The sequence below is a fragment of the Theileria annulata genome, chromosome 2, assembly GCF_000003225.4.
Source record: "Theileria annulata chromosome 2, complete sequence, *** SEQUENCING IN PROGRESS ***".
NCBI lineage: Eukaryota > Apicomplexa > Aconoidasida > Piroplasmida > Theileriidae > Theileria > Theileria annulata.
In genome coordinates this window covers 1756451-1775892 of record NC_011099.1, presented here as the reverse complement: position 1 = coordinate 1775892, position 19442 = coordinate 1756451, and the positions used below count along the sequence as shown (strand labels likewise).

Here is a 19442-nt window from a genome sequence, read left to right as displayed (position 1 = left end):
TTAAGCAACAACTGTAATTCTGAGCTAGTTTTGCACTTGTGATCTTAATGGTGATTTCACCCAGTAATTTTATAAAGTTGTAAAATTATTAAAAACATTGTTAATTTTGTCCAAGAGCATTTATGAATATTTATTTTATAGTGTGCTTCTCATTATTCCTCCCAATTTTCCCTCGATTCCACAACGAATCTCTGTTTTTTATTTTATTCCCTTCAATTTCATCTGATAACAGACAATAATGTTGCCGAGTCAAGTTAAGATAGATAAGAATCCATACCCCGAAAGTGTGTTAAATGAGTTTAACTCCGAGTGGAACGGGTTCGTTGACTCAAGGGATCATGAACCTGATCATGACCATGATTCCTCCGATAATAAATTAAATAACCCTAAAAACTCAGATGTATACTTCAATTCCTATTCATATATTGGAATCCACGAGGAAATGCTCAAAGATTCCGTAAGAACAGGTACCTCCTCTCAAATCCACCTTTTTTACTTACAATCTTTTCAATAGGTATTTATTTCAAGTCAGTTATGACTAACCAGCACCTCTTTCGAGATAAAGTTGTTCTGGATATCGGATGCGGAACAGGAATTTTATCTCTTTTTTCTGCAAAGGCAGGAGCAAAGAAAGTCTACGCCATAGATAACAGTAGCATCATCGATTTGGCACGAAAAATCACCAAAGCCAACGGCTTGTCCGACAAGATTGTGTACATTAAATCAAAAGTTGAGGATTTGGACGAAAACACGATTGAGCCAGTGGACGTGATTATAAGTGAGTGGATGGGATACTTTCTCCTCTATGAAAACATGATCGAGTCAGTTTTATACTGCAGAGACAAGGTATATTCACAACTAATTTATCTTATTTAGTATCTTAAACCTGGAGGACTAATCTTCCCTGACCGTGCCAGGATATATATCTCAGCTATAGAAGATCATGAATACAAGGTAATACATACGCAAACTTTTATACTCATTGATATTATTTAAGTGTCAATAATTGGTTTAGGCTGAAAAGTTCGACAAGTGGGATGATACCTACGGCCTGGACTTCTCGTTGGTGAAGGAACACTTAATGGAGGAGGCGTTGGTGGATTTTGTGGATGAAAAGTCTCTGGTTACAAGCTCTTATTGTATATTTGTAAGTTAAAAAACTTAATGGATCCCATAGGATGTCAATCTAAACAACTGTACTGTTTCAGACACTGATTTCTGTTCTAATTTCGTTCTTGTTTCTGAGAGGAGAGATTACGTCCATGCCTTTGTTTTCTGGTTCGACGTTACTTTTGGCTCCTGCGATAAACCTCTCACTTTAACAACTAGTCCTAAATCAAAGTATACTCACTGGAAGCAAACTGTACTATACATTGAGGAGGTGTTAAACCTCCAGGAAAATGACTTAATAAATGGAATCATCGCCGTTAAAAAGAATAAGGATAATCCTAGGGACGTTGACATTAAGCTTAGCTATCAGATAAATGGTATTTTTCCTCCTTTAATTTATCTTTAGACACTGATCCAACTAAACTCAAGTGCCACTACTATCGCATTAAATAATTGTATAGTTTACTCGAATGTAAATTTTATAATAATCTTGTATAATATGTATATTCATATTTGAGCATTATTAGAAAGTTAGTACTTTTCTACAAAAGGTACTGGATCTAAAGTTACAACGGAATCCTTGTCGACCTTGACGAAATATCCAGGTGAAACTGCTTTCGGTTGTCTTTTAAGTTTCAGTTTCTTTCCTTCAAGATTTGATTTTCTTCTCAGTTCGTCATTCATTGCTACTCTTTTGAGGAACTCTTCTCTGCAACGGCTCTTTCTTACATGTTCGACGTTAACATTAACCTTCTTCAAGAGCTCCTTTCCTCTAACTACCTTCTTTACCATGACTCCCAGTGCTCTTTTTGTTACATTATAAACAACTCCTGTCCTTCCGTGGTAGAAGGAGTGCGGCATTCCTCTATGGACTGCTGAATCCACGAAAATATCGACATAGTCTCCGACTTTATATGTTGTCAGGTACTTCGATAATGGTGGCATACCATGACGACGGAAGGGTTTGGAGAACTTATGACGAGTTCGGGCTCTCTTACCGTAAGAGTGTGGCATCTGATAAAAAATGAACTTCAGGTAAATAAAAATATTATTAAAAATAGTGATTAACAAGTGATATAAATATATAGTGAAAGAATAAGTGAAATAAACAGGATGAGGTAGAATAAGTGGGTAAACGTACCTTAAACTAAAGATTAACAAATCACTTACACTGTGATAAAAATATATTAAAATAGTTAAATAACAAAATAACTGTTATTAAGTTAATTTATTGTTTAAAACTAAATAAAACTATTCTATCGGATGGGGATTCCTACGAAATATAGAATCCCCATCGAGGTGTATAGTTCAACTGGCTACAACTATTAATCTATTTACAATTTATACGTTTTGACGCAATAGAAAATTCACTTATTATTTTATTTGAAATCGTTAATTTCCAGAATTTACACATCTTAATCCAACACATTCTGATATAGTATTATATATTAAAAATTTGACAATATACATATGGAATACTTATGAAAGTAAATAGGGTATATTGAACACTGCATGAATGTGTTAGTATATTGTAGTCTTAACTTATCAAATTAAATGTTTTAGCTTGTTGAATCTGTGTTTTGAGGAACGTCATCAAAAACTTCCACGAGTTTTGGGACGTCAGTTGGCTGCTCCAAATCTCCGTCCTTTTCGTGATCGTTCTTTGGAAGGTCAAATCCTGCAGCTGAAAGTTGCTGGAGAATGTCTGGGAAGGAAAGCTCCTTTTCTTCAACCACTCCCGTTATAACGTATGTATTAGCGTTTGGAGCAGTTTGGATCTTTGGATTACTGAATGTCAAGAATGTTCCATCTTCCTTAAGAATTTGAACTTCCTCTATTCCAGGTATGTTTGCAGCTCCTATTGAGCGTAGTGCGAATTGTAATCTTTTATCATCACCTACAAATTTAGTAGTTTTCTTAAGTTTCCTTCTTGCGGTTCCTTTTCCTCCTGTTTGTGTTCCTGTAACTCCCATACGAGATCGAAGTTTTTCTCTGGCAGCCAGCATTTCAGGGGTTACAGTGTCAACTGTAACCGGGTTTACAGTTTCCATCATTCTCAAAAGTTGAAATTATGTACTAAGCTTTCAAGATGGTTTAAATAAAAAATTTTAGTCCAAAATGAATGGGAAGATATTGATTTATTGATTAAACTACATAAGAGAGAATTAAGTGTGGTTTGTGCTAAAATTTATAATATTCCATCAAAACTAGGAAAATATCAATGTTTATATTGGATTACTGAAATGAAATAACATATGGAATTAAAATATATAAAAATAATAATAACGTTTAATGGAATCTAATGGGGTTAGTGTTAATCCCAAATAACTCAAACCTAGTTAATTTTTATGTAAATTATGACACTTATATTATCTATATTCATCTAATCTACTTGTTGTTCAATTTGTTTGATTTTAATTTTTTTTAAACACATTCTTTATTCATTCCATTTTTGACTATTTTAACATTTTTTTTCAACTTTTAGTTTGTTTTTCTAAATTATTTTAAATTTATCTACTCTAGTTTTACTGATTTTAGCTATTTAGCCCAAAATTTTATTTATGTGTTTTCATATCTCTTTATTATAATTTGTTTCTATTATGAATTTTATAAATTCAATGTTCTATGGATAATAAAGAAAATGTATCCAAAAGGGTTTGGAAAGAAGTTATTGATCCTTCCTCTCGCTCAGTTTATTACTGGAACGTTTCTACAGGTGATACATCCTGGGTGAATCCATCCAATGATGAATCCCAAAATGATTTTAGTTCCTTTGAGGAAAGGGTTTCTCACGATACCAAGGTCATTATTGACAAGCTAGTTCACAAAGTTGAAAGGATAAAGTTTTTCTTTGACGAGATTAACTTGATAAGTGATGTTTGCGACTATATTAAGTCAGAGGATATAAATTCTTTTAAAGTACTATTCATTTATATAGAAAATTTCAAAGTGAAATTTAAATTTACTTAATTTAGGATAATATAGAACAGTGTTTGAGTGATTTAAACACTATAATGGATGTGGTAACTCCAAGGACTAAAACACACAAGAGGTATTCCGAGCTGAGGAAAGTTTTGACTGACCACAGGGTATTATTTTTACTAAATAATTTACTTCTTATTAATTAATTTTCTTATAATTTATTCACCTTAATTTATTTATTTTAGAACTACCTTAAGAACAACAACAATATTTCTGATGAACTGATTGATATTGTCAACGAGGCTAGAGATGAGATTGATCGGGGGTTGGAAAATATTAAGATGTTTCCTGCTTCCAACGATGTGCTTCTCGACGATTTCAAAGTTTATATGGAGAAGAGAAAACTGGATACCCAAATCGACATGTCCCTTACATCTGTTGAAGTTTTGGAACAAATTGAAAATTTAGAACACTCTACTAAACATGAATCTACTCATTCTCACCAGTCTGATTCAATGTTACCAAAAACTGTCGATAAGAATAAGGGTAGCCTCTTGAAATCAATCCATGAAAGGTGGAGCAAAGCTTCTGAGGTGATAGATAATTCTGATGATTCTAAGGATTCAAAGATTCAGAAAGTTTTTAAATTTCCCAACACTGAGAAGGATAATCCCAATTTGGTTCCCATTACTAAACCTTGGTATAAGAACTAATATAATAAACTTATCAATTTTAAGCTATAACAGTTATTAGAATAAATTCAGTAATTAAAATCTATTTTAGTATTAATTTATTTTCCATTTCTTAAACTGTATTTGGCCAAGTAAACCATTTTATTTCAATTTTGTTTACTATTCTCTCTTGGTATAACTTGGATCACCAGCCCACTCTTGCTTATTACTGTGGTTATTTAGAAAGAATCAACCATTATAAAAAAGAATATCTATCAGTGTAATTTGAGGAAAACATTACAGATAACTGTATTAAAGCGTTATGAATCAAGAGGCACTGAAACAGAATCTGCGTTAGGGAATATCTTTGTCAAGGGTCCGTGGGACGAGATCCACTTGACATGAACTCCTTTGTTTTCGAGTCTTCCCTCCGATTGATACTTCAAGTATTCTTCCTTTGTAAATGGAGTGAATCCCCACTTGTTAGAAACGAAGATTTTTTGTCTTCCTGGGAACTTGTACTTTGCTCTTCTCAGGGCTTCTATTGCTTTAGGTACCAAGTGTTCCTAAAATTATTTAATTAACGTTATAACACTAAATGTTTAAATATTTAGTTATATATTTTATTACCCTTGTTCTAATTGACATTAAAACTTGTCCAATGTTAACTCTAGCCACGACACCAGTTGGCTTTCCAAATGCTCTGCGCATTCCCGTTTGCAGGCGATCCGCTCCTGCGCACGAAAGCATTTTGTTTATACGCAGAACGTGGAACGGGTGTACTCTAACTCTGATATGGAACGATTCCTTACCACCAGACTTCACCATGAACTAAAAATTTTATCAGTTACAAATAATAAACAAGTATTAATATATATTTTAGTCTATTTGAGTAATAATACCTTGTTTGCACAGATCCTGGCGGCCTCTAGAGCTTCTGATGAGATTTGTTCGTATTCACCCGATACGATATGGACTGCGCATGGGAAATCGTCTACATCTGCTCCTTTCAAACCCATGTCATAGATCCTTATCTTGGGGTCTGGCACACCTCTACAGAAGCGGGACTTTGGGTATGGTTTGTTTTTGCAATATCTATAACATCTGGCTGGCCTTCTACCCATTTTTATATCAAGCGAACTTTATCAGTCTTAGCTCGTTTATAAATAAAATTTGTATGGACTTATAGTTCAAAATCTGAAAAATATTATTACTTGATAGATTTTAAGATAAAAATGTAACTAATGGATCAATTGTGATTAGATATAGCTCAATTTATGTAAAAAATTTAATAGTTACGGTCTCCCGAGAAATTAACATAAATAAATATCTACATAAGTGATAAACAAGCAGTGCTAACCTAATAATTTTATTACTATAAAACATATAATAATTCTTGTCCATATGATAGTAAATGTGGGTGGGGTGATTCAACGATGTTAAGAGAATGGCTGAAGTTAGGGATATAAATTATAAAAATGTAGTATAAATCAGAAATTGGTATCACATTAAATTTATGTGATGATTCTTCAAGGATTCCACAGGAAATGTGGTTAACACATCTCAAGGTGCGATACAATTACTTCAATTTTAGTCAAATATTATTTTACTATACATTCTGCAAGCCATTTAACTTTCTTATATCTGAGTTTCAAATACAATATGATTAATGCTACAGTGACATTCCCCAATCACAGACAGTCCAATACATTACAAATCAAAGCTTCTTGTCACTCAATATTCCCACCACCTTCTTCTCCCTTATAAAATTTGCGAATTTGGTCAAAAGGTTAAAATTTTCATAATCTTTGTGAACATAAATATCCTATAACATTGGTATTAAAAGAGAAAAGCTTACCTTAAACGGAGCTTGTCGTTTTGGCGGCCTTCTGTACTGTCTCCATGTAACTTTAACGGGTTCTGGAAGTGAAGACCCTAAATTTATTCCAATATTGTCATTTAAACCTACCTGAGAGTTTACAGATCCTTACACATTCTCCGTTCATCATATATCTCCTTTTAACTATTGTAGGTTTTCTATAAAATATTTGTTAGTGGGAGTTATTAGATAAATTTATCTTACTTCATGACTGGGTCTACTAAGGAAATGTTGGTCACATGAATGGGCATTTCTTGTGTGATAAGTGTTGGCTTTTTACCATCGAATACAGGATTCCAAAAGGTTTCACGCTAAAATAAGGGTCAAACAGTGTTATAAACAAATTATTATTATATACTATTATTATTACCATGTTACAATTTTCAACAATAACTTGGTTCTTTTTATGGAATATCTTTAAGATTACACCCTGGCGATCTTTATCCTGACCATGTAATACCTGAACCAAATCTCCTACTTGCATATTCAAACATTTTGCCAAATCGACTTTTCTAGGTTGTTTTTTCTCAGTCAATGGTTTAGGGATGGAGTTATATTTTGAAAAATGTAAAAAGTAGTTCCTGTGCGGAACCTTGCGATTCTTTGTCATCTGAAATGACTGCTGGGCAGCCTTAACATATTTAGACATTCTTATATCATGGCAGAATTTTAATCCTATTTAAATAATTTTAAGTAATATGTGTATGTGTTATTCTTATCCATCACCCAACTTCAATTAATTATACTTTACTTATTATTTAATTTACTACTTTATATATATATATATATCCTTATTCTAATTTTTATTTATTTTTATATTTATTTTTATTTATGTTTGGGTATTTAAGAAGGATGGTACTAGGGGATTCTCCCACCTACGGTTCCGTTCGATACTCATACCCTATAACAACTGTTCTTGCTTATTCTCTGGGCTCTAGTCTCTGGTCAGGGATACGCATGTAACATATACTCAAATACAGTTAGAACATTATTAACACAGAATATGGTACAGAATTATTTACGGGATCAGTTTTTTAATATTTTCTATTCTATCTTTGATAGCAAGATCTAGTTCCCTATCAAGGGGCGTGGCCTTTAGTACTCTCTAATATAAATTAGTTTAATTTAAAACTAACATATTTAATTCTAGGTTCATCCATAAAATTTTCCACGGTTGCCTTTATTTTAAAAATATATTCCTAAAGTTTTTTTTATTTATTAATTTTTTATACTGTAAGTCTGGCATCTTCGAAGTAGTTTATAAAACTCTTTTCGTTTTCATTTGAAGGTCCTCTTTCCATAAGATTTATCAAATTGTATGCCTTTATTCCCATGATGCTCTGAAAACCATGAATTTATGGAGTCGGTACCTCTCCTACGTCAGCCATTGCGCTTGCCCATATATGGGATGATTCATCAACAATTTTAATATTAAGTATGTACCTAAGAGTCATGAAAAACAAAAAACTTACAGGTGGATTGGGTTTGTGCTACTATTGCACTTGGAACAATACCAACAACCTTGGTCATTTGACATTTTCTTTCTACAACCGGTGCAGGAACTACATCATTTTAAAAAATTTTTACTTACGGAAAACAGAAGTTTGTATCCTTCAACACCTCAATTAATCCTCTGGTGGTGAAGACCATTCCGTTTGAATCAATTGCTAAATTTTAAATTAAATTTTATATTAATTTACATTTGAATTGGAGTCCTTGGTTTGTTGATGATATTATGTGTGATATGGTACAAAGTTTGTTAAAGAAGTTATTATTAGTTTTAACAGTTTCTTGTTTAAAATTGATGTTATGGCCGTTCTAAAATTTATAATTTATAGTTGTGAGGAATTTTAGAATATTATTAATAAAATACCTCATTCCACCATTTTCTTAGCTTGAGTGCTTCTGGTATCACTGGTTCACATATTACTTGGGTCGATATCTGGACATCCAGTTTTTTTCCTTGCCACTCTCCCACCTTTACTCCTGACGTTCCAATTAGTTCCATATCCACTTACCCTTTAAACACACCAATGGATGCGAATTATCTCCCTCATAGTTAAATAGTTGTGTTTTCTGCCCCCAGCTGGTAACCCATACTGTAGTGTTTGTTGAGTCACACAGCAAAAAATCTCTCTTCTCTACATTGTTTCCAGTGGCCTAAAAACATTTTATTGTGTTTTATCAAATCAATAAATACTAATTTAGTAAAGAATTATCACTAAAATACCTTGTTGTTTATCTTTTGTAAATCTCTTGCCGTGACAACTATGGCTATGACATCAATTGTTTCTCCGGATTTGATATCTTGAAGTTGGTCGAGTGGTGTGAACGAATAGCAGAATGAAGGTATAGATTCATCATTTTGAAACAGCTGAATATACGAGCTCTCATCCAAGATTAATTCACACGAGTGTTTCAAGTTGTTGTATCTTTTATTTGCCGGCTTAAGTTGTCCTCCACTTATTGAATAAACCTAGGCACTTAAGTTAAATAAATCAAGTTACTTGTCCTTCCTCGAGAAATGAATACCATTTATTCACTGATTCTCCAAAAAACACTGCGCGTATCTCTCCCTAAATGCAATTTATTCTTTCTTTTAAACTAACGTTAGAATCACACAGATCCACTGAAAACAGCTGGCTTTCTCCTCTTTGGTTATTAAATTTTCTGATTTCAGACCTAAATTTTAAATGATCTCTTATAATCTATCAAACTTACTTAAAAACTACTCGTGCTCTGATTTGCCATTTCGGGGTGTACAACGTCAAATCTGATATTTTTGTTAATGGCACATCCTTCTTTCCCTTATTCATTGGGGGATCATATGGGTTGGAGATCGTTTTTACAGTCCTGTTGTTCTCCTGTTTTCTCACTGGTCCTGATACTGGCGAATTTAGATCTGTCATTGTGTTTCTAAAAAAATTCTGTTAAATTGTGAATTTACTTAAAATTATCGTCCTGAACCACTGCCAAACGCTATATCATTTATTAATTGATCAATTAAATAAAAAATGACTAAATGTGGCATTTAGTTACTGGATGATAGATCAAGGCGGGTACGAGATGTCCAATCAAATGCCTATAATCTCCTGGAACCACTGAAATCCTCGTCAAAACGACCAAATAGCGTGATCTATTTTTTTAAAATATTGTTTTATTGGCTCACTTGGTTGGTGCGACTTTATACTGTGTAAAACTGATGACCTTCCCTATTAATTGTCGATCACCTTCGGGTGTGAGAGGAACTAGCGCCAAACATGTATGTTTATATTCTACAGGAACGGACCCGTCCAGTGTTTCAATCCTAAATTTAAAATTAATTATACATCTCCACAGGTTCTATGAAATTTAAAAATTGTAATCCGGAACCACACACAAAACAAAAAATATCGCGAACTAGGATAATTTTAAACTAACAGGTATTTATTGTCTGCAATACATGATTGCTGAAGACATAGGAGTTTTACGGGGGTCTGACATTCGTGGACTTCTTGGAAGTATTTTTCGTTAGCGTTGTTTATGGAATCTGCCAATGAGGTAAAAAAATCCCTTGTTAAAAAACGTGGCAGAGACATAATAAAATACAGAAATGAAAAAGTAAGAAAATATGTATATTTTGGGCACTACATTATTTACACAACATCAAGTTAAAAGTAGGCTAGTATTTGTTAGAAACGACTCTTTTCCACCATTTGCAGGAATCTTCGTTGGTGAAATTTTCATTTTTGTGCTTTGTTTCGCTAATTGTATCTTTATCAAATTGTTCAATCAGTTCCTTTTGTTTAGCTGTTAGAACTTCTGGTAGTTTGAGTTCGAAGTGTATTATCAAGTTTCCATTATTTCTGCTATCTACCTTCGGGGGACCTTTATTCTTCAAAGTTTTAACGAAAAATGGCTGTGAGTTTGGTGCCAGTGAAACTGTAGTTGACCCATCTAGTGTTGGAATAGATATATTACCTCCCAATAGACATTGTTTCAGCGATATTGGAACGTTTACATGTATATCATCATCAATCCACTTGAATATGTGATGTGGTTGTATGTTTATATTGACAAATAGGTGACCACTTTTGCCACCCCTAACTCCGACGTGGCCTTGATTTGGGATTCTCATTTGCATTCCATTTCTTACACCTGGGGGTAAATCTACACTGACTGATTTTGTCTGGGCTCGATCTCCCGAGCCACCACAAGCTTTACATGGGTGTGGTACTACTTGTCCACTACCGTTACATGTTCTACACGGTACTCCTATTATAATTGGTCCCCTCTCCATTCTTTGAACTCCTAAATATGTTTAAATTTGAAAATTATCATACCTGTTCCATTACATACTTTACAAACATCCACTGAAGTTCCTGGTTGTCTTCCTAACCCATGGCATTCATTACATGAGACTCTTGCTGGTACGGTTATATTCTATCAAATTTGACTTTTTTGAACACTTACCTTAGTACAACCTCGAATTGCTTCCATAAAACTAATTGTTATTTCAGTCTGAAATTTAATTTATTTTTTTGTTTAGTACCTGTATATCTTCTCCTCTTGAGGATCCTGTAAATGTTGAACCTGCTCCGGTTCCGGAAGCCATTCTGGAGAACATTTCTGCAAAATCTGTGAACATGAACGATGAATCTCCAAAGCCAGAAAATCCTCCAAATCCCCCAGCTACAATTATTGATTAGAGTTTCAGTATACCTGAAGGGTCGAATCCCGGATCGTCCGTTTGCATACCAGTTTGATCATAAATTTTTCTCTTTTTAGGATCCGATAACAATTCATATGCGCTATAAATAATTTATAGGGTATTTATAACATACCTTGTTATTTGAGCCATTTTCTGCTTAGCATCAGGTGATGGGTTCAAATCTGGATGGTATTTCTTGGCCAGTTCTCTGAATTTTCTTTTTATTTCTTCGTTTGAAGCATTTCTACTAACTCCAAGTACGGAATATGGGTCCTTTGTATATCTAGTTGGAGATGTATGTATATATTTACTATCTGTTTTTTTATAAAATTGACATTGCACAGGATTTTTTCTCTGGTCCTTATAAGAACTAGATAAAATTACATATTTATATTTACATGTCTTATTCCATGTATTATACGAACAAATTGATTTATTACAGGTTTTTCTAGAAATTGTTGTTATGGAGTTTGAAAAGAGTGGATTCCACAAAATTCTACTCATATTTATAGTACAATTATCCTACATTATTCTGACAAATAAAATATAATTGTTATATCCAGCATAATGAATAGTAAAGGGAGGTTTAATGTTAAATTTAACCCAACCTTGACAAACAACACAATATTATTAATTCATATTTTTACCCATTGTTATTCGACACATTATTCTTTTTTTATCTCTTTATATTTATAATTTGGATATTTCATATCCTTAGGATAAGGTTCTATATAGATATCATCTAGATCATCTTTTATATATGTGAAATTTATCCACACCGATAAAATTGCTGCTAAAATAATAGCCACTATTACTCCTACCACTAATATGATTTTATGTGATTTTTTAAGTTTGCATTTCTTCATACATACACATTTAGCTTGTTTATTTGAAGCGGTATTAGTTTTGGTACGAGCATCTGCACTCACTTTCATCACTCCATACTTGTTAAATTTAGGATTCAATGGTCCAGATTTACTAAGTTTATTTTTTCCCACGTTAAAACTTTGAGATCTACTTAGTTTGTAAGGGTTATAGCTAGGTTTTCTATCCATTTTTTTATCTTTGGTATATTACGTGTGTTTTTAATGAGAGATTCTATCTTACGACTATTTAATAAAAAATATATTCTTTAAATATTACTTATATAGTATATAAATAAATAATAACTCCATGTGCTCAAGGGTCTCTTATTTTTGAGACGCTTCGACATACACAGATCCTATCTAAATTTCTTGTTGTAAATTACATTTAGATAACATATATTGTATTATGTTCGGACTATAAAAATTTGTTCATTAAATTATTTTTTGCTACAAAATTTAAAAATTATATGGAAAAACCAATAGACCTTCTATCCAGTTTACAATAGTATGAAGTTATTCCATTCTGTTTATAATTTGCGTTAAGCAACCTCATATAACCATTTTCTCCCCAGTCTTCTCCCCAAGAGTTCTTTACTATCCAATAATAAACCTTAAGATCAGGATCATACCCATGTCCTACTACAACAACAGAATGATTCTCACGTTGTGAACATTCGCCGTCAAATATGCCTTCTTTATAAAAGGACATTTCTTTTGATACATGTATTGAAACCTGGAATGGGCCAGTTTTTTCCAGATAATCTTCGACTATTTTATCGTGGAGGGAATGAACTTTGGATATATTAATTTTATTTTTGCAAGTGTTTGGTTGAATACAGCGGTAGTCTCCCATTTTATACGGGTATTCTTCTTCTGTACAGTATCGGTAGTTTTTCAAATAAGATATAACTGAAGAAGGACGGCCCCCTTCATTACAGGTATACATTGGTTCTATGCAGTCCATTAACTGTTGTTTGCTGTAATTTTGCAGTTTGTTGCCATTAATCGCCATCATTGCAGATACCAAGTCTGCCATAGAGAATGCCCAGCATGAACCACACTCTTTTTGGTCATGAACGGGCAAAATTACCCCCTTTTCCCTCCAGTCAAATAGCACACCCTTATATTTCTTAGGTCCTGACATCTCTAAGGCAGCACGGCTGTATAATTCCTCATCAGTAGGCTTGTATTTTATACTGCTATTGACAGCTCTTCCCAATTCTTGATCTGAGTTATCTGCTGCTGTTGTGTATCCCATGGTATAGAGTTTATTGAGATCTATAAAATTTTATTGTGCTGATAATTATAAATAAATAAGATATTATTTAATATACTTGAGTTGTGAGTTTCTATGAAGATCCGATTAACCCTGAAATTCAAATATCTGGCCTTATACTCGTTTAAATCTTTATATGTTTTTAGGTATCTTTTAAGAAAACTTTTGAATTCAATTATTGTATCTGTTTCAAACTTGTCGTCCAATTCTATACTTTTATCCAATAAAGCCATAACTATGGCCTCCAATTCCTTTTTAGAAAGAGGTCCTTGTATCTTAGTATTGGATTTGCAGGTTCCGTTTTCAGGTGAATTGCAATCAAATGTATCAACTTCTGTCAAATGAATTCCCCTCAGTTTTAGTTTTTCTTCAAGTGTATTCAGGTATTTTAGTTTCAACTCATCGTAATTCACGCATTTGTTGTTTATATCCTTGACACATCCTAGATATTTGTCCTCATGGTACTTAGGAGCGTTGTAAATTGGTTTCACGTATTCATTATTTTTAAAATTCCTCGGTTCGGGATTTGGACTAAATACAACAAGCAAACAAACTAGAAAAGAAAAAAGAAGTACAACGCAAAAGAATATTACGCTGTAGCTATTAAATCTCAATTTGAACTTTTTATTTTTGAGGTCATTTTCCAGAGCGAATGAGTTCCCATGTGAGTATTTTTTTACAAATATACTATTATATCCGAATTCCATCTAGAGGTTTAATAAAATGAAGGTAACGAGGATATATGGGTATTAACTTAAATTCGATGTAGAATCCAATTTGGGCAAAAGTGCATTATTTATTAAATTATTTAAACAAAAAGAGTTTTTTTAAATTATTATATATTTATTAATTAAATAAATCTATATTATCTTTAAAAGTAATTAACTGTAATATACACATTTATCAATTCATGTACTTACTGTACAAAAAAATGCGAATGGAAAAAATTCAAGCTCAAAAAGGCGTTTTTTAAATAAAAACGAATATTATATAAAGAATAAAACTAGTATAATCATAAATATATTTTTGAAAATATTATTATTTTACATTTTGGATTCATTCCAAATACGATAAAGTTAAATCTTAAAGATTAATTAAACGATTCCAAAGGAATGCAAAAGGAAATCACAGTACTTGTTTGCATTATCTACTGGAGAATTTGGTGCATCTAGAATTCTAAAATACCCCTGCTCTCCAAACTCCTTTCCCCAGGAGTTCTTCACTATCCAATAGTTGACCTTTTTAACCTTGTCATAGCCATGTCCCACTACAACAATTGAATGTGCTTCTTTTCCCATACAGCTTCCATTAAATATTCCATCTTTATATAGGAGGAAGTCAAGTGATACACGGAACAGTGTAAGAAAGGGTCCATTCTTTTTAAGATGCTCCAGAGCATCATTCTGATGCAAACTCACAATATCCTTAACGTCGGATTTATGTTCGCACTTGTATGATGTACACTTGTTCTTTTTGTTCATGTAAGGATATTCCTCTTGAGTGCACATTTCATTATCTTTAATATATTGTAGACCTTTTCTGTGAACACCACCCTTTTCACAAGTGTACAATGGTGATACACAATCAACTAATTGTTGGGAGCTAAACTTCATTAGCTTATTTTTCTTTATGGATTTAAATGTGCTGAATATATCTTCACTAGCGATTGCCCAGCAAGAGCCACAAGAGCCCTGATTAACAACTTCATTTACGAATCCACTTTCCCTCCAATCAACGTGGATTTCTTGGTCAGTCAAATCCAACTTCAAATCTGCTGTTTTTGATGAGAAAACATCAGATGGATTTGCTCCTGGTGCTGACGATGACATGCTTCCAGGAGTGTCAGCGAAATAGGTATATTCCATATTGTACAATCTTTTTGGATCTAAATAATAAATTATCGGCTATTCATATGTTATATAAATATTAAGGTAAATATGTAATAAGACAAACCTTTGTTATGATTCTCTATCTTTGCTCTGTTTTGTCTGAAGTTGAGGTAGCTGTTCATATAATTTCTTTTTACTGTGTAAAACTTCGAGTATTTATAACGAAACTCGCGATACTTCAAAATTGTTTCAAGTTCTTTTTCCACGTTTATAGGTGAAAAGTCTTTTAATGCTTCAGTGATGTATTCGAGTTCCCATTCGTAGACAACATTAGAACCCCCAAATGGGCATCTAATATCACCACATTCTTCGAAAGTTTTATTCAATTCTTTTACATTCTTTTGTTCCATATGTTCACGAAGTTCTTCGATTAATGGTTTTTTATACGTAGGTTTTTTTTCTAAAGGTTTTACGTAATCTGTTAGTTTCTTTAATTTAGGGGCGATTGGAGTATTTACTTTTGGTTCAACTGGACTATTTTCTTTTGGTTCAACTGGAGTATTTATTTTTGGTTCAACTGGACTATTTTCTTTTGGTTCAACTGGACTATTTTCTTTTGGTTCAACTGGAGTATTTATTTTTGGTTCTTTTGGAGTATTTACTCTTGGTTGAACTGGTGTATTTACTTTAGGTTCTTTTGGTGTCCTTAATACTGGAGCTGATGGTCTCCCTCTTTTAATTTTGTAAACTTTATTCGCCGTCCTTTTAGGAGCATCAAACTTCTCTAAACCTAGAACTGGATCTTTTTGGTTTAAAGGGGTTTCTTCAACATCAAGAACTGGAGCTTCATTTTGATCTAAATCTTGAACAACTGGAGACTGAGGATTAAGTTGTTCGGGATATTGAGGTTCTGCTTTGGTATTCAAATTAACAGCAAAGAAAATTCCGAGACTAGTAAGACCGAGTAAGATCAACACAATTGTGAAAGCTATTGCAAGACGAATCCTAAACTTCTTTTTCTTGTTGAGAACTTCTTCATGATTGTAAGTATACTGTTCGACGTCGATAGTATCCATTTTATTTGGAATCACAATTTTTTTGAATTACAAGAGGATGTGTAAGGTTTATAAGTTTATGTTACAGAAGAATATTTTATTACTGCGTTTAAGGAATATTGTTACAATATTAAACTATTTTACAGAAATATTAAATATTAAAAGTTAGCTATAAATTGATAAAATTTTATAAAATATGATATTAAAATATTATATTGTGATTGAAAGAAGTACATTGCTACTATACCTGAAAAATCAAAAAAGTACACGATGCGATACTTCGGTCCTCCATTTTGGAAAAGACCAAAAAGCGCTTAGAAAAGCGCAATATATTTAAAATTCAACGCATCGGAACTAGTAAAATATTAAATAAAAGTATTCTATGATTTTTTTTTGAAAAATTTTAACACAAGGAATCCCGACATTCTGATGTGTAAACATACCTTATAAATAAACAAACAAACATTCTATATACTATTTCATATTTTATATTATGTTATTCATTTATATTCCTTTTAACTATATCAACCTTCTGTATTATATTTCATTACATTTATGACGAGTTTTTTCAATTTAAAAACCAAGAGTATTTTACTTTATTTTTTATCTATATTTTTCAATAGGTTTCCTTGCCGTTTTTCTTTTTTTATTATTTTTCTCCGTTTTATCATCTAAGCCTTGGATTTACTTTTGGTAATCTGCTCTTTTTACATTTTATATAGGGGACTTTTAACATCGTTATGCTTACTCCTATTTTTGGTCGATTTATTATTTGTTTCCTCTGATTCTATCGTTTTCGACCCATTTTATAAGTTTGTTTCTTTTTTATTAACTTCTTTTTTAGCAACTGGGAGACTAACATGACCTCGGCAAAATACTAGGAATATTTAAATTATTAAATCTAATATGTATATTTAAATATATGACATTTAATAAATTATTAAACGAAGCATATGTCCTGACGAACCGGCACAAACAGCTTGTAGGACTTTAATGCTATATTTAAATCCCTTTTACCCATTCTATACTCTGCCTGCTTCTGAGACATGATTATTTGCTTCTTCTCGGACTTATTTTTAAACTTGAAGTTATTCTGCTTGTTTTTAAGAGCAAATGGGTTATGTACCACAAGATTTTGCTTGTAAACGTATGAAAGTTCGCGATGGACGGCCTCCTTTCCATTAGGTAGACTCAAATTTCCATTTTCCATTATGTGTGCCTTTTTGAACCCATAACTGGATAGTAAACTTTCAACGCTTGTTGGACTATTGGTGCTAGAGATGATATCTTCCCAGTCATCATCATGACTATCATGAGTTTTAAGTGAAGATGTGTCCGAACTTGAAGATTTCTTGGAATCGACAATCAAGCTGACGTAAGAATCAATGAAATCGTAGAAAGAGCTGATTTCATGGAAGTGGTCGTCGTTTATCTTGTGATGCTGCTTATCAACCATGTGATGTAGAGTCGCGTAGTGGTCCAGAAAAGATTTATCGCAATAAAGGCACTTGTTTTCATGGTATATTTTGTTATGTAAATACCTCAAGAGTCCCTCCAAGTCTGAGATGTACTCCTTTTCTGGTAGAAAGAATGTATAGTGCTTCTCCATATACCTAACATTGTCATTGATGGATTTACTAACAACATCGTTAAATAAACATCTATTTTGATCAAAAACTTTCGATTTTAAAGCTATTTCTGAGTTTCTCAGAGAACTACTTCCAGAATCAGACTTCAAGTCCGATGATATTGTGTTGGAACTACCATTTCTGGTCGTATTCTTTATATTTTTGGCTGAAACCATTTCTTGGATCTGGTTTTTTAATGATAAAAATTCATCTTCAGTTATGGTAGGTAATTGTGAATTTTTTCTCTTGATGTTATATAAATGCCATTCAGATTTAAAATGTGATTTTTGTGAAGAAGAATCAAAAAATGTAACATTACAAGTAGAACATTTTTTTATCTCTACTTCTTTAACCTGAAGTACAGGAGGCTTTGGCTTGACAAACAACAAATTTGGTGTTCCTATCATATGGAAATTGGCAAATATTGCATTCCAGTATTATTAAAATAAATTTCGGGATTGAAAAATAATTAGTTAAAAATAAAATTCATTAAAATGTAAAAAATGGGAAAATACCTATGAATTTCGACAAATTTTAATTTTATGTGGTAGCTCGATTCCTATCATTTGTGCATCCATATAACAGTGAGTTATTTGTACATTATATGAACCATTATCTCATAAAGCTGGCTATATTATTTAAATTATGTTACTCTTTCATTCGTACGGGACATTTATTTAAAAGGGGTTATATTCCTCTAATTCGTAATAACCTCAACACATTAGATTCTTTGTCCAAGGTTTGTCAAAATTTAGATTTAAAATCATTTTTTGTTAGGAATTACCCTCGGAGTATGCTTCCTTTAAGGGTAATAACGTAATTATAGACGATTCAAACGTAGCAAACTACGAGACATCCATTGATGACCTTCTTGACACCAGTAAGTTTTAAAAAATATTTTGTAAGATTAATTAAAACAGAGTTACTTGGATTCGATTTGGAGTATGTTCCAGACTACTATTCTAACTTGGACTATTCCTACAAGAGGTGTAAGCCATCAATAGTACAAATTTGCGGAGATTCTACATGTTTTATTTACCTAATATACAAAATCGGATATATTCCCAAGTCTCTAACTAATATTTTAAATAACAATGAAATAGTAAAGGTATGTTTATCACATCATTTATATTACAGGTATCGCACGGAGCACCTTCCGATATGCGGCTTTTGTTTAAACATTATGGTACGAAGTGTACCAATTTTGTCGACTTAAAGGATCTCTGCAAAGACTATAACATATACCCTGCAAGTTTGAAAAACGCGACTGAATCAGTTTTAAATTTAAAGTTGAACAAGAAACAGCAGTGCTCCAACTGGGAGGCTGATAAGCTTGTTCCCGATCAAATTTCCTATGCTTCAACTGATGCTTGGGTGACCAGAGAGATTTTTATAAAACTCAATCCCGCTAAAATAAGCAAGATTTTCTTGAATAGTGAGGGCGATATAGAAAAACAATAACCAAATCTGTAAAATATAATTTCTGTTAATAAGCTTAAATTTAATAAAAAATTAT

The 19442-nt window shown here is 32.5% G+C and overlaps 13 protein-coding genes across 13 annotated transcripts, besides 4 other annotated features; 3 read left to right on the top strand and 10 right to left on the bottom strand.

Annotated features, from left to right (window-relative positions):
• Positions 1–238: 238 nt before the first annotated feature.
• Positions 239–1516, top strand: TA15115 (arginine N-methyltransferase, putative; the record flags this gene model as incomplete). Its single annotated transcript, XM_947526.1, has 5 exons — positions 239–467; positions 515–846; positions 877–954; positions 1016–1147; positions 1178–1516. The coding sequence occupies 5 exons, from the start codon at positions 239–241 to the stop codon at positions 1514–1516; spliced, it is 1110 nt and encodes a 369-aa protein (XP_952619.1).
• Positions 1517–1641: 125 nt separating this feature from the next.
• TA15220 (60S ribosomal protein l21, putative) lies at positions 1642–2124 on the bottom strand (the record flags this gene model as incomplete). Its single annotated transcript, XM_947525.1, has 1 exon — positions 1642–2124. One exon carries the CDS (start codon positions 2122–2124, stop codon positions 1642–1644), a length of 483 nt encoding a protein of 160 aa, XP_952618.1.
• A 545-nt stretch (positions 2125–2669) lies between these two features.
• On the bottom strand, positions 2670–3164 carry TA15275 (transcription factor btf3 homolog, putative; the record flags this gene model as incomplete). The annotated part of the gene is made up of 1 exon (XM_947524.1): positions 2670–3164. One exon carries the CDS (start codon positions 3162–3164, stop codon positions 2670–2672), a length of 495 nt encoding a protein of 164 aa, XP_952617.1.
• A 571-nt stretch (positions 3165–3735) lies between these two features.
• On the top strand, positions 3736–4745 carry TA15280 (uncharacterized protein; the record flags this gene model as incomplete). Its single annotated transcript, XM_947523.1, has 3 exons — positions 3736–4029; positions 4086–4199; positions 4278–4745. 3 exons carry the CDS (start codon positions 3736–3738, stop codon positions 4743–4745), a joined length of 876 nt encoding a protein of 291 aa, XP_952616.1.
• Positions 4746–5023: 278 nt separating this feature from the next.
• On the bottom strand, positions 5024–5827 carry TA15385 (60S ribosomal protein l10, putative; the record flags this gene model as incomplete). The annotated part of the gene is made up of 3 exons (XM_947522.1): positions 5024–5269; positions 5334–5534; positions 5606–5827. 3 exons carry the CDS (start codon positions 5825–5827, stop codon positions 5024–5026), a joined length of 669 nt encoding a protein of 222 aa, XP_952615.1.
• Positions 5828–6420: 593 nt separating this feature from the next.
• TA15440 (50S ribosomal protein l24, putative) lies at positions 6421–7231 on the bottom strand (the record flags this gene model as incomplete). Its single annotated transcript, XM_947521.1, has 5 exons — positions 6421–6528; positions 6562–6638; positions 6673–6740; positions 6787–6893; positions 6953–7231. 5 exons carry the CDS (start codon positions 7229–7231, stop codon positions 6421–6423), a joined length of 639 nt encoding a protein of 212 aa, XP_952614.1.
• Positions 7232–7600: 369 nt separating this feature from the next.
• TA15495 (replication factor-a protein 1, putative) lies at positions 7601–10160 on the bottom strand (the record flags this gene model as incomplete). Its single annotated transcript, XM_947520.1, has 17 exons — positions 7601–7687; positions 7719–7781; positions 7815–7922; positions 7953–8025; positions 8055–8144; positions 8174–8249; positions 8283–8400; positions 8456–8568; positions 8601–8742; positions 8813–9058; positions 9090–9158; positions 9192–9264; positions 9304–9498; positions 9530–9561; positions 9622–9718; positions 9752–9889; positions 10003–10160. The coding sequence occupies 17 exons, from the start codon at positions 10158–10160 to the stop codon at positions 7601–7603; spliced, it is 1878 nt and encodes a 625-aa protein (XP_952613.1).
• Positions 10161–10243: 83 nt separating this feature from the next.
• On the bottom strand, positions 10244–11776 carry TA15550 (DnaJ protein, putative; the record flags this gene model as incomplete). Its single annotated transcript, XM_947519.1, has 6 exons — positions 10244–10872; positions 10905–11004; positions 11035–11082; positions 11114–11253; positions 11284–11372; positions 11406–11776. The coding sequence occupies 6 exons, from the start codon at positions 11774–11776 to the stop codon at positions 10244–10246; spliced, it is 1377 nt and encodes a 458-aa protein (XP_952612.1).
• A 161-nt stretch (positions 11777–11937) lies between these two features.
• On the bottom strand, positions 11938–12327 carry TA15605 (uncharacterized protein; the record flags this gene model as incomplete). The annotated part of the gene is made up of 1 exon (XM_947518.1): positions 11938–12327. One exon carries the CDS (start codon positions 12325–12327, stop codon positions 11938–11940), a length of 390 nt encoding a protein of 129 aa, XP_952611.1.
• Positions 12037–12105: a sequence feature (1 probable transmembrane helix predicted for TA15605 by TMHMM2.0 at aa 75-97).
• A 274-nt stretch (positions 12328–12601) lies between the features above and the next one.
• Positions 12602–14121, bottom strand: TA15660 (cysteine protease, putative; the record flags this gene model as incomplete). The annotated part of the gene is made up of 2 exons (XM_947517.1): positions 12602–13416; positions 13473–14121. The coding sequence occupies 2 exons, from the start codon at positions 14119–14121 to the stop codon at positions 12602–12604; spliced, it is 1464 nt and encodes a 487-aa protein (XP_952610.1).
• Positions 13948–14016: a sequence feature (1 probable transmembrane helix predicted for TA15660 by TMHMM2.0 at aa 36-58).
• A 387-nt stretch (positions 14122–14508) lies between the features above and the next one.
• Positions 14509–16319, bottom strand: TA15715 (cysteine protease, putative; the record flags this gene model as incomplete). Its single annotated transcript, XM_947516.1, has 2 exons — positions 14509–15299; positions 15368–16319. 2 exons carry the CDS (start codon positions 16317–16319, stop codon positions 14509–14511), a joined length of 1743 nt encoding a protein of 580 aa, XP_952609.1.
• Positions 16173–16241: a sequence feature (1 probable transmembrane helix predicted for TA15715 by TMHMM2.0 at aa 27-49).
• Positions 16191–16319: a sequence feature (Signal anchor predicted for TA15715 by SignalP 2.0 HMM (Signal peptide probability 0.000, signal anchor probability 0.990) with cleavage site probability 0.000 between residues 43 and 44).
• Positions 16320–17238: 919 nt separating this feature from the next.
• On the bottom strand, positions 17239–18333 carry TA15770 (uncharacterized protein; the record flags this gene model as incomplete). The annotated part of the gene is made up of 1 exon (XM_947515.1): positions 17239–18333. The coding sequence occupies one exon, from the start codon at positions 18331–18333 to the stop codon at positions 17239–17241; it is 1095 nt and encodes a 364-aa protein (XP_952608.1).
• A 197-nt stretch (positions 18334–18530) lies between these two features.
• Positions 18531–19387, top strand: TA15775 (DNA binding protein, putative; the record flags this gene model as incomplete). The annotated part of the gene is made up of 4 exons (XM_947514.1): positions 18531–18665; positions 18704–18806; positions 18847–18994; positions 19030–19387. The coding sequence occupies 4 exons, from the start codon at positions 18531–18533 to the stop codon at positions 19385–19387; spliced, it is 744 nt and encodes a 247-aa protein (XP_952607.1).
• Between the last annotated feature and the right edge of the window lie 55 nt (positions 19388–19442).